Source organism: Microcaecilia unicolor, chromosome 6, assembly GCF_901765095.1.
Source record: "Microcaecilia unicolor chromosome 6, aMicUni1.1, whole genome shotgun sequence".
Lineage (NCBI taxonomy): Eukaryota > Metazoa > Chordata > Amphibia > Gymnophiona > Siphonopidae > Microcaecilia > Microcaecilia unicolor.
The window spans coordinates 332,655,962-332,668,485 of record NC_044036.1 but is presented as its reverse complement, the minus strand read 5'-3'; the positions used below and the strand labels follow the sequence as shown (position 1 = coordinate 332,668,485).

The 12,524-nt window shown below is 46.5% G+C and overlaps 1 protein-coding gene across 1 annotated transcript in view; it reads left to right on the top strand.

Moving 5' to 3' along the window:
- Positions 1–12,524, top strand: part of RGS9 (regulator of G protein signaling 9) — a 141,854-nt gene that overhangs the window by 44,719 nt on the left and 84,611 nt on the right. The window contains 2 exon segments of the mRNA XM_030206520.1: positions 677–753; positions 4,008–4,089. Of these exon segments, the coding sequence (XP_030062380.1) occupies positions 677–753; positions 4,008–4,089 (159 nt within the window).

The window sequence follows — 12,524 nt, the reverse complement described above, 5'->3', positions numbered from 1 at the left end:
AAAAAAAGTCACCATAGCCCTGTGCAGGGCTGCCGAGAGGGGGGGACAGGGGGGACAAAAGTCCCGGGGTCTGGGCCTTCCAGGGGGGCCCGGCACCGCCACTGCCAGGCCCGCCCTCTGTCGCCGCCTGGCCCGCCCTCCATCATTCCCAGAACTAACCTTAAGCCTCCTTTCACTTCTCAGCAAGCAGCAGCAGTCAGGCCACTCCTTCCTTCCATGTCCTGCCCTCGCCTGACGTAACGTCCGCGAGGGCGGGGCACGGAAGGAAGGAGGAGAGGTCTGCCCTGCCGCTGCTTGCTGCGAAGTGAAAGGAGGCTTAAGGTTAGTTCCGAGGGCCCGGCCCGATAGCGGGTGGAGGGGGGCCCGGCGACCTCAGGTGGGTGGGTGGGCGGCGGGGGGGCCCCTGGTGATCTCGGGTGGGCGGCGACCTCGAGTGGGCGGGGCCCAGCGATCTCGGTGGGCGGCGACCTCGGGGGGGGGGGGGCCCGGGGGCGGCCTTGTCCCGGGCCCGGCTCCGGCTCTCGGCGGCCCTGGCCCTGTGACAAATCTAGTCACTAGAAGCTCAGATTAATTGGAAATAATGGTGCAATGGTGCAGAACTGGACTCCTTGAATTGTTAGCAGATATATTATTGTGCATATTTCAGTTTTCTGTCCATTTCTTCTTCTTTTTCCAGGACAACTACAACTTCCTGAATAAAAAAATCAATCATAAATGGGACTTTGTCATCATGCAGGCCAAAGAGCAGTACAAGTAAGTTAGTAAGAGATTTATTGTTCTCTAACTTTTGAACAGCGGCGTAGCAAGGGCAGTGGGGGCGGTCCGCCCCGGGTGTCAACAGGTGGGGGGGTGCTCCATCCACCCCTCCCGGCGTGGCACGGCACCCCCCCTGGCGTGGACCCCACGGCGTAGCGATTCTCACTCCCCCCCATCCGACAGTCCCCAGCTGCCTATCAGCTGAGCTCCGCACCTCAAATCTGCAGCGCTGCTGACTGTAAAAGAAGAAAACCGTCTCGTCATTGGCCCTTCACTCACTGTGTCCCACCCTCGAGGAAATAGGAAGTTACATCAGAGGGCGGGACACAGTGCGAGGGAAGGGCCAACGACGAGACAATTTTCTTCTTTTACAGTCAGCAGCGCTGCAGATTCGAGGTGCCGGGTGCATGGAGCTTAGCTGGTAGGCAGGTGGGGACTGTCGGGGGGGGGGGGGGGGTGAGAGGCGCTGCACCGGGGGGTCCACTCCAGAGGGGGGTGCCATGGCACGCCGGGGGGGTGCTGTGTTGCACTGCCACCGGGGGGGGGGGGGGGCGCGCAGCGGCGATCCGCCCCGGGTGTCAGCCAAGCACGGAACGCCACTGCTTTTGAAGCCCTGCTAGGGATGTGCATTTTTGTATCATTTTATTTCATCTTCTAATAGTGTAAGTTATTTCATTTTGAGGTGCAGTTACAATGTGGGTTACTATTAAGACAGTGTAACAAAGAGAGGGAACTAAGCAGAAGCAAAGTCCAAGCAAAAAAAAAAAACAGCACAAAGGGCCTTTAAAAACAAAAGGGACACAAAACTTATATTGAAAACCTTTAATGATCAAATTTGATTGAAGGGAGACCTGACACGGGCCGTGTTTCGGTGCTACCACACCTGCGTCAGGGGTCACACCAATGACAGGGAGGCTTATACAGACAAATTCAGAACATCTGTTGACTTTCAAAGTTGTCTATAAATGTATTCCTCCATATGTCATACAATATTGAGCTCACGCACACCTTGAGAGGTGAATGTCAAATTGACAAAAAATTGTCCATATAAGCCTCCCTGCATTGGTGGTGACCCCTGACGCAGGTGCGGTAGCACCGAAACACGGCCCGTGTCGGGTCTCCCTTCAATCAATGTTGATCATTAAAAGGTTTTCAATATAAGTTTTGTGTCCCTTTTGTTTTAAAGGCCTTTGTGCTGGGTTTTTTTTTTTGCTTACTATTAAGACAGGTCTTTTACCACTAACTCATGCTATTGCAGCACAGGTCCCATTTTATGCAATTAGACCTAGGGCGTCTTTTACTAAGGCGCGCTCACGTTTTTAGTGCGTTCTAAAATTGTGGGGGCGCTAAACGTTAGAGATGCCCATAGGAATCTATTGACGTCTCTAACGTTTAGTGCGCCCACAATTTTAGTGCGCGCCAAAAACGTAAGTGCGCCTTAGTAAAAGATGCTCCTAGTTACTAATAACTGGGGTTAACAGCAAAATGACACCTCTTAACGGTATCATTCAAAAACTTCTTGGTATCTAGTCAGAATTCAGTAACTATTCTTCCAACAAGTGTACATCAACATCTTTCTACTTAGTTTTCCATTGACTGTTAATATATTTTTCATAGACTGATTAGTGACCTCAGTGATGTTCACCACCAACCACCCAACGGGTGTGGAGGAGTGGCCTAGTGGTTAGGGTGGTGGACTCTGGTTCTGGGGAACTGAGTTTGATTCCCACTTCAGGCACAGGCAGCTCCTTGTGACTCTGGGCAAGTCACTTAACCCTCCATTGCCCCATGTAAGCCGCATTGAGCCTGCCATGAGTAGGAAAGCGCAGGGTACAAATGTAACAAAATAAATAGATACTATTGGAGATTCTACATGGAATGTTGCTATTCCACTAGCAACATTCCATGTAGAAGGCTGCGCAGGCTTCTGTTTCTGTGAGTCTGACGTCCTGCAGGATGTCAGACTCACAGAAGCAGAAGCCTGCGCGGCCACATGGTGATCTGCAAGGGCCGACTTCTAGTGGAATAGCAACATTCCATGTAGAATCTCTAATAGTAGCAACAGTGGAGGAGTGGCCTAGTGGTTAGGGTGGTGGACTTTGGTCCTGAGGAACTGAGTTCAATTCCCACTTCAGGCACAGGCAGCTCCTTGTGACTCTGGGCAAGTCACTTAACCCTCCATTGCCCCATGTAAGCCGCATTGAGCCTGCCATGAGTGGGAAAGCGCAGGGTACAAATGTAACAAAAATAAAATTTGGTGATATAGATAACATCTACCTCTTCTTAGGTTCACTGTTAGAGTATTAATCACTTTTTTTTTAGAAAAAAACATTAATAGATTAATTATTTATTTAACTATCTTTTCAAGCTTTATTCAGTCGGACCCACTGTCCGACATACATGTTTCGCTCGAAAAGCGAGCTGTCTCAAGGACACAGGGGAAGTTTTTATAAATCATAACAATACACCACAGAAAATGCAACAGAACAGAACAAAACACACAAAACACACAATATGGTACAGAGTGCTGAGTTCTAACCCTAAAATTAGTCCTTATTGGATAGAAAAAGGTCTAAAGACTTCCATTTGCGGATAGCTGATTTGTGTCCAGACAGGGAGGAGAGTACTGCAGATTGCTCATATTTTTTATAAAGCAGAATCCAATTCCACCACACCACCACATTCACATGGAATTATCCTTCCAGTGCGAAATGACCAGTTTCAGCGCAACTGAAACCAAAAAGTCATACAATAGCTTATCATTGTCCATGTAGAGAATGATATACAAACAGATTTCCATATCACATATTTAGGTAAAAAGATTCTTGGAAACCAAAAATCTTTTCCAATTTTTTCCCAAACATCTGACCAAAATGTTACAAGAGGTGGACATTCCAACAGTAGGTGTGTGAGAGTTCCAGTTTTGTTTTTACAGGACCAACACAAATCACAACTAGAGGACCCAGACAGTTTACTCTTTCTAGGTGTCCAGAGGGCCCTGTGATGCATGAAGAAGAGGGATTGAGTTATTGCAGCCGACAATGATGCCCAGGGGACGTTTTTGAATGATATATTGGTTTGGTTCTAGTTAAATAATTTAAATCTAGCCAATAGTCGGTATTGTACTGAACCTCTTAACGGTAGCCGTGTTTCCCCCTTAATTAAAGAAGAGAAATGTCTCTAGAAATGGAAATCACTGCTGTATGTAATTTAAAAGATGGCTGAAATCTAACTCTTCCTTGGGTTTGCAGGGCAGGTAAAGAGCGGAAGAAGGCTGACAAGATTATTTTGGAATCTCAGGAGAAGGCTTATTGGCTGGTTCATCGACCGCCTGTAAGTACCATGGCTCTCTGTTAAATACTGACAATATTTTAGACACGATACACGTAGGGGCTGATAGTCAAAGGCATTTATCGGTCAGCAGGCGCTGTTAATCGGATAAACGCTGGCGAAAGAGTGACAGTATTGGAGAGTACTGCTGAAAATATTCCCTGACTATCTCGACACTATTTGGATGGATGGAGCTTAGGTGGGGTCAGAGGTTATCCAGTTACCCCCGGATTCTATATAGCGTGCCTAGAGATCCGCATCGAAATTGGAGCGCATTGCATATTTTGCAATGACGCACATAACTTAACTGGCGTAACGAGCTAATCAGCATTGACAACAGCACTTAACAAGCAATAATGAGCACTAATTGTCAATAATTAGAATTTATGTGCACAACTCGCAAAGTGTATTCTGTGGTGCAGTGCACCGAAGTTCTAACCCGTGCAGGCAAAAATGGGCAAGGTTATGGGCGGGGAAATGGGCGTTTCATGGGCATTCCTAAATTTATGTGTGTAGTTACAGAATATGGCCCAGTACACCTAAATCTACGTGGCAGGATTTATGCCATGTTTTCACTGGTATAAATGGAGGCGTGTAGTTTTAGGCGCTGATATATCAACTAAGCGTATTCTATATACTTGTTTATTATGTATTTATTTATTTATTGCATTTGTATCCCACATTTTCCCACCTCTTTGCAGGCTCAATGTGGCTTACAATACATCATGAGTGGTGGAAATACATTAGAAAATAGACATTTAGTGTTACAGAAGAATCTTTGGTAACATGATAATGATAAGATGATAGTAGTATTACAAGCAAGTTATAAGATAATTCTGAATGTGTGTGGAGGAGTTGTGTATATTCATATTGGTTGATCTTTGTGGTATGCCTTGTTAAAGAGATGAGTCTTCAGTAGTTTGCGGAAGTTCATTAGTTCGTAAATCTTTTTTAAGTTGCACGGCAATGCATTCCATAACTGTGTGCTTAAATAGGTAAAGTTTGACGTGTGCATTAATTTGCATTTTAGACCTTTGCAGTTAGGGAAGTGCAAATCAGGAATGTTCTTTTTTGGCATTCCTGGGTGGTAAGTCTATAAGGTCTGACATGTAGGCTGGTGCATCTCCGTGAATGATTTTGTGAACTAGGGAGCAAATTTTGAACGCGATGCGTTCTTTGAGTGGGAGCCAGTGTAGTTTTTCTCGTAAGGGCGTAGCACTTTCGTATTTTGTTTTGCCGAATATGAGTCTAGCTGCAGTGTTCTGGGCTGTCTGAAGTTTCTTGATTATTTGCTCTTTGCAGCCGGCGTAGAGTGCGTTGCAGTAATCTAGATGACTGAGCACCATTGATTGTACCAGGTTACGGAAAACAGTCCTTGGGAAGAACTGTCTTACTCTCTTTAATTTCCACATAGAGTGGAACATCTTCTTAGTTGTATTTTTCGCGTGGCTTTCGAGTTTTAGGTGTCGATCGATGGTAACTCCAAGAATTTTTAGGGTTTCCGAAATTGGAAGGTTCAGGTTTGGTGTGTTAATGGTTGTGAAGTTGTTCTTGTTATGTTGAAAGGTGAGTATTAGGCATTGAGTTTTTTTTCTGCATTAAGTTTTAGTCGAAAAGCATCCGCCCATGAATGCATAATATGGAGACTTTGGTTGATGTCGTTGGAAATTTCCTTTAGATCTTGTTTAAATGGGATGTACTGCGCCTAAATCTAAGTGCCGCTTATAGAATATTTTATTTATTTATTTATTAACATTTGTATCCCACATTTTCCCACCTATTTGCAGGCTCAATGTGGCTTACGTAGATCCATAAGTGGTGAATAACCACTTCCGGAGAAGAGAAATACATAGTTAAGGTAGAGGATACAGAGTAAATTTGGTTGCAGGAAGGAAAGTTTGTCTTATAATAAGAATTGAAAGGTATTAGATTAACTTCGTTCGTGAAAGAATTAACTTGAACAATTGGAATATTAAAAACTACAAATCAAGATACTTTAACAAAAAATAATTAAGGCTTAACGAATACATTTGCTTAGGTACAATTGATAATTGGGCGAATTATTATTGTTTGCTTTCTTAAATAAATGGTTTTCAGTAATTTACGGAAATTCACTAAGTTGTGGGTTATTTTTATGGATTTTGGTAATATGCTTAGTTGCGTTGATTTCTGTACCGATTTTTTAGGCACCATATATAATCTCCCCCTTACGAGCGACATTCAGACTGCTAATCGGATAACAAAACAGATAAAGCAAAAGGCTGCTCTGCCTTTATCCAGTTAGTGGTCTGAATATTGCCCCTAACCTAGGGTTACCATATTTTGCCTCTCAAAAAGAGGACACATGCCCACCCCTGCCCCACCCCTGTCACATATTCCCCCCCCCCATTCACATATTCCCATCCCCTGCCCCCCCGTCACCTTCCCCCCCCGGGTCACCTCCCCTCCCCTTACTTACTATCTACTGCCCTGGTGGTCTAGTAACCTCTTGGGGCAGGGAAAGAGCCCCCTCTTTCCTGCCCGGAGCTCTGTCCTTGCCCTGCATCCTGTTGCTTGACGGTCTCGGGATTCAAAATGGCCACCGAGAGTTGAAGTCTCGCGAGGCCGCTTCAAGGGGGGAGCGAGGGGGGCGGCAACGGTGGGGCGGCCTTGCCCCGGGCCCGGCCTAGTATTTCAGCGGCCCTGACCCATGGTAGCTCTACCGCAACTTGGTAAAAGGACCTGTTAAGAGGATAAGAGATATCTGGCAGCATAAACCCAGATACTGGATTCCAGTGTCCAGACTTGACCCGGCATTGAATATCTGGAGATAAAGCTGGAGGCTACAAAAAAAACCAAACAAAAAACTTTCACTGCTGTCGGCTGAATATTAACCTCTATATTTCTATAGTGCATTTTACTTGGTTTTGTAGACTCTGGGTACTGAAATGCTTTAGCACATACTAAAAGAACTTAAACAACTAAAATTATATCTCTCGTTTGGTTTTGATGTCACTTTGCCCAGGAAGCCACACAAATTGATGAGGAGCTGCGTTTCGGAAAGGACAAAAATGATAAAGGGGATGGGACGACTTCCCTATGAGGAAAGGCTAAAGAGACTAGAGATCTTCAGCTTGGGGAAGAGATGGCTGAGGGGAGATATGACAGAGGCCTATAAAAATACGGAAATGGATTGGAAAGGGTAATCACTCTTTCCCAAAATACTAGGACTAGGGGGCGCGCAATGAAGCTACTAAGTAGTAAATTTAAAACAACCAGAGAAAATATTTTATCACTCAATTTGTAATTAAACTCTGGAATTCATGGCTAGAGAATCATGGTAAAGCAGTTAGCTTAGCAGGGTTTAAAAGAGACTTGGATAATTTTCTGAAAGAAAGTTCATAAGCCATCTACTATAATAAAACTCACCCTCAACGTTCTGAGGACACTGACGTCAGTGAAGCCAAGCCTGACTTCCTTCAAAAAGGTTCGAAGGTTCGTGGTGGTGAAGCCACCAAAATCGCTCCGGGCCCCGCCCTCGAGGGCGGAGCAATGCAGAACAACGAAGGGGTTGGCAGGGAGGGAGGCAGGGGAGGAGGGGGGGTGGGAAATCGCTCCGGGCCCCGCCCTCGCGTCAAACGTCATGACGTTGGGGGCGGAGCAATGGAAGAGTAACGAAGGGGTTGCCAGGGATGGAGGGAGGGAGGGGTGTTGGCGACGAACACCTTGCTAAGCGCCCATTTCATTTGCTCTGAATGGGCCTCTTTTACTAGTATTATATACTGTATGGTACTTGGGGAAATCCACTGCTTATTTCTAGGATAATCAGCATAAAATCTGTTTACGTTCTGGAATCTTGCCAAGTACTTGTGGCTTGGATTGGCCACTGTGGGAAACAAGATACTGGACTGATTGACCTTCGGGTCCAGTATGGCAACACTTATGTCCCTCATGTTCCTATGACTAGAGGTCGGAATTGAGATGTCCAGGTTGGGACATCTCAAGTTCTTCTACCATTGAGAACAGGATCTGTTGATGTAGAGTCTGTTGCAAATACATGGAGAACTGGATTTTTATGCACTGGTTATATGCAGCTATGAACCCTCAGTTCTAGACAAATGACCTAAAATATCAGTGGGTCAAAATGGGCACCTTAAATATTCAACGTGCAGGACGTCAGGATGACTCTCACACAGAAAACAACAGAATCCTAGGCCTCCCATCAGCTGCAGCAACGCGCCGGCTCGGAGACCGGCTGAAGAGGACTTCGGCTGGTGGGGTTGGCGGACCCCCACCAGCACAGGTACCTGATGGTGGTGGGGGAGGGGGGTCAAAAGGTCGGCGGGGGCTAGGCCAAATCTGGGGGGGCCAGGCCCCCGTGGCCCCACGTATGTTACTGCCCCTGGTTCCCTACACATCTAAAAACCCGTAATGTGCTTCTAAAACCAGCAAAATAATAAACACCACTGATGTTTTCATGAAGGTGGGGCAGGGAGAGGGTGATGGGGGAGGGAATGCACTGGTTCAAGATCCCTGTGTGCTCTTGTGTGGGTGCCATAATTCAGCATTTCTTCAGTTACAGCATACCTTAGCTTTTCATTAAATCATGCAGAGCCATTCATTAATTTTAAATACCAGAAGGCAGCTCACAAGGAATCCAAAAGTTGCAGACGTCTTTTTTTTCCAGTGGCGCTTAAGACCAAAGGAAATTGCAAGCCTGCTTTGTACAGCAGATAATTAGAAAAATTATCTACAGTTCTGCCCAAAGATAAATCTGTGACAACACAGTTAAGCCTGGTGACCGACACACATGAATGTTAAAGCTGGCTGGGTGTATTTATTCCAGAGACATATCCCATCATGTTAAGAATTTTTGATAATCAATTTATGATTTTGAGATTCTTTAGAGAAGTTGCATGTTGCTTATAATTAGGGCTTCCTATCTTTGGATAAAGCTTTAATAATGAAAAAAATTTTCAGAAGCAGAGACAATGACTTCCTGGGTTTCAAAGTACGAATTTCCGGATGTGTCTAAAGATACCCAAAAAGACGCAGACAATTCCTTCTGTTAAAACCAGAGGTTCTCCGTATGGGAGCTACTTTTCTCCTACGATATCCTTGCAAGTGTATTGTAAATATCAGTCAGCCAAATATGGTTTTTTTTTTTGATTCCTTGCAGCTTTCCGAATTTATAGTAGCCAGAAGTTCTCACGGTAAAGCTTTGAATGTATATGAGAACCATAGAAAACCGATTTATAATTTTCTTGTAAAAATTCTTGTTAATTCTCCTTAATTGTTAATCTTGGATCCCATTTGTGGACTGGAAGTACTAACTCAATTAATATTAATATGTTTAAATTTCTTCATTAGTAATTTCTTGAGCAATGTACTTTTTCTTTTTCAAATATGGTGTTTATGATATTTGAATTAATAAATATATTTAAATATATAATTAGGGCTTCTGATTTTAGCTTTTAACCCTTAAACACAATAAAACCCCCCCCTGATGCAAAAAACCAAACCAAAACACAAAACCCACATAAATAAATACAAAAATAAAAGGGATGTTCATTGGATAAACACTGGAGAAACAGCACTTCCCCTTGTCCTGTGTCACCCTCCCCTGGCTTGTCTTGTATTCTCCGCTCAGTTTTTGCGGTTTTTCTGCGCTGATGACTCATAAGGAGTGGAGGAGTGGCCTAGTGGTTAGAGTGGTGGACTTTGGTCCTGGGGAACTGGGTTCGATTCCCACTGCAGGCACAGGCAGCTCCTTGTGACTCTGGGCAAGTCACTTAACCCTCCATTGCCCCCATGTAAGCCGCATTGAGCCTGCCATGAGTGGGAAAGGCATGGTACAAATGTAACAAAAATAAAATAGATACTATTGGAGATTCTACATGGCATGTTGCTACTATTGGAGATTCTACATGGAATGTTGCTATTCCACTAGCAACATTCCATGTAGAAGGCTGCGCAGGCTTCTGTTTCTGTGAGTCTGACGTCCTGCACGTACGTGCAGGACGTCAGACTCACAGAAGCAGAAGCCTGCGCGGCCACATTGGTGATCTACAAGGGCCGACTTCTACATGGAATGTTGCTAGTGGAATAGCAACATTCCATGTAGAATCTCAAATAGTAGCAACAGTGGAGGAGTGACCCAGTGGTTAGGGTGGTGGACTTTGGTCCTGGGGAACTGGGTTCGATTCCCACTGCAGGCACAGGCAGCTCCTTGTGACTCTGGGCAAGTCACTTAACCCTCCATTGCCCCATGTAAGCCGCATTGAGCCTGCCATGAGTGGGAAAGCGCATGGTACAAATGTAACAAAAATAAAATAGATACTATTGGAGATTCTACATGGCATGTTGCTACTATTGGAGATTCTACATGGAATGTTGCTATTCCACTAGCAACATTCCATGTAGAAGGCTGCGCAGGCTTCTGTTTCTGTGAGTCTGACGTCCTGCACGTACGTGCAGGACGTCAGACTCACAGAAGCAGAAGCCTGCGCGGCCACATTGGTGATCTACAAGGGCCGACTTCTACATGGAATGTTGCTAGTGGAATAGCAACATTCCATGTAGAATCTCAAATAGTAGCAACAGTGGAGGAGTGCCCAGTGGTTAGGGTGGTGGACTTTGGTCCTGGGGAACTGGGTTCGATTCCCACTGCAGGCACAGGCAGCTCCTTGTGACTCTGGGCAAGTCACTTAACCCTCCATTGCCCATGTAAGCCGCATTGAGCCTGCCATGAGTGGGAATGCGCATGGTACAAATGTAACAAAAATAAAATAGATACTATTGGAGATTCTACATGGCATGTTGCTACTATTGGAGATTCTACATGGAATGTTGCTATTCCACTAGCAACATTCCATGTAGAAGGCTGCGCAGGCTTCTGTTTCTGTGAGTCTGACGTCCTGCACGTACGTGCAGGACGTCAGACTCACAGAAGCAGAAGCCTGCGCGGCCACATTGGTGATCTACAAGGGCCGACTTCTACATGGAATGTTGCTAGTGGAATAGCAACATTCATGTAGAATCTCAAATAGTAGCAACAGTGGGGAGTGACCCAGTGGTTAGGGTGGTGGACTTTGGTCCTGGGGAACTGGGTTCGATTCCCACTGCAGGCACAGGCAGCTCCTTGTGACTCTGGGCAAGTCACTTAACCCTCCATTGCCCCATGTAAGCCGCATTGAGCCTGCCATGAGTGGGAAAGCACAGGGTACAAATGTAAGAAAAAAAAAGTGATGCTTTGTTCTCCAAAGGGGGGGGGGGGGGGGGGGGGGTAGGGAAAGCTCTGGTGTCCACTGTCCCAACTGAGTTTTCAGATGCCTTAAATATACTGCACTGCGCTGAAAGAATTGTGCTGCAGATATAGTAACATGGTAACAAGCAGATGACGCCAGGTAAAGACCTGAACGGTCCATCCAGTTGCCCAACAATCAAACTTGTTATCAATTCATCATTAAACCAACAATTTAGAACCATCAAGTTCAAGGCACAGAACATTCTCACATATATGCAGGTACTGTGTCTGTCCCTGGAGGGCTCACAATCTCGGTTTTTGTACCTGAGGCAATGGAGGGTTAGGTGACTTGCCCAGGGTTGCAAGGAGCAGCAGTGCGAATTGAGAGTCCCTTTCAGTAAGCAGTAGGCTTACTGCTCGCTAAACAGGAAATAATGCCGGTCTACCGCAGCAGCCCGGCGGTTACTTCCCACCCCTAGGGTGCCGCAAAAATATATTTATTTCTTGTAGCGCTGGAGTGTACCCGGTGTAATCAGGCAGTGCTGTGCGCTGCCTGGTTACCGCCGGGTTAGCATGGCAGCCCTTCAGGGCCGCTGAGAGGGGGGGCAGGGGGGACAATATTCCCCGGGCTGGGCCTCCAAGGGGGCCTGGCGCCAGGGTCAGGCCGCCGCTGGTGCTGCAGTCCCCAGACTCACCTGCCTGCCCTCTGCTCCGTCCGTCCTGAGCCCCCTGCATTAAAATCAGCAGCGACTCAGCTGAGCTCCGTTTGGAAAGGCAGATCGCCTCCCTTCCCTTCGGGTCCTCCCTGTGTCCCGCCCTCGCTAAAACCGGAAGTTACATCAGACCGTGGGTGGGACACAGTGAGGGAAGGCCCGAAGGGAGGCGATCTGCCTTTCCAAATGGAGCTTAGCTGAGGCGCTGCCGATTTTCATGCAGGGGGCCTGGTAGTGGACGAGCTGAGGGCAGGCAGGTGAGACAGGGGACTGCAGCAGTGGCAGGGGGGGGGGGTGTATAGAGCATCAGCGGGGGGCGAGGACGTCGGCAGCAGGGGGCGTCAGCGGCGGGGGGGGGGGGGGCCTTGCCCTGGTTCCCGGCTTAGTCTCTCGGTGGCCCTGGAGCCCCCCCTCCAAAATGGCCATGCGGCAACTACTTTGCTTTCCACACAGCCATTTCCTGCAGGAAGAGAGACTTCCCTTTTTACCACTCGCCTCCA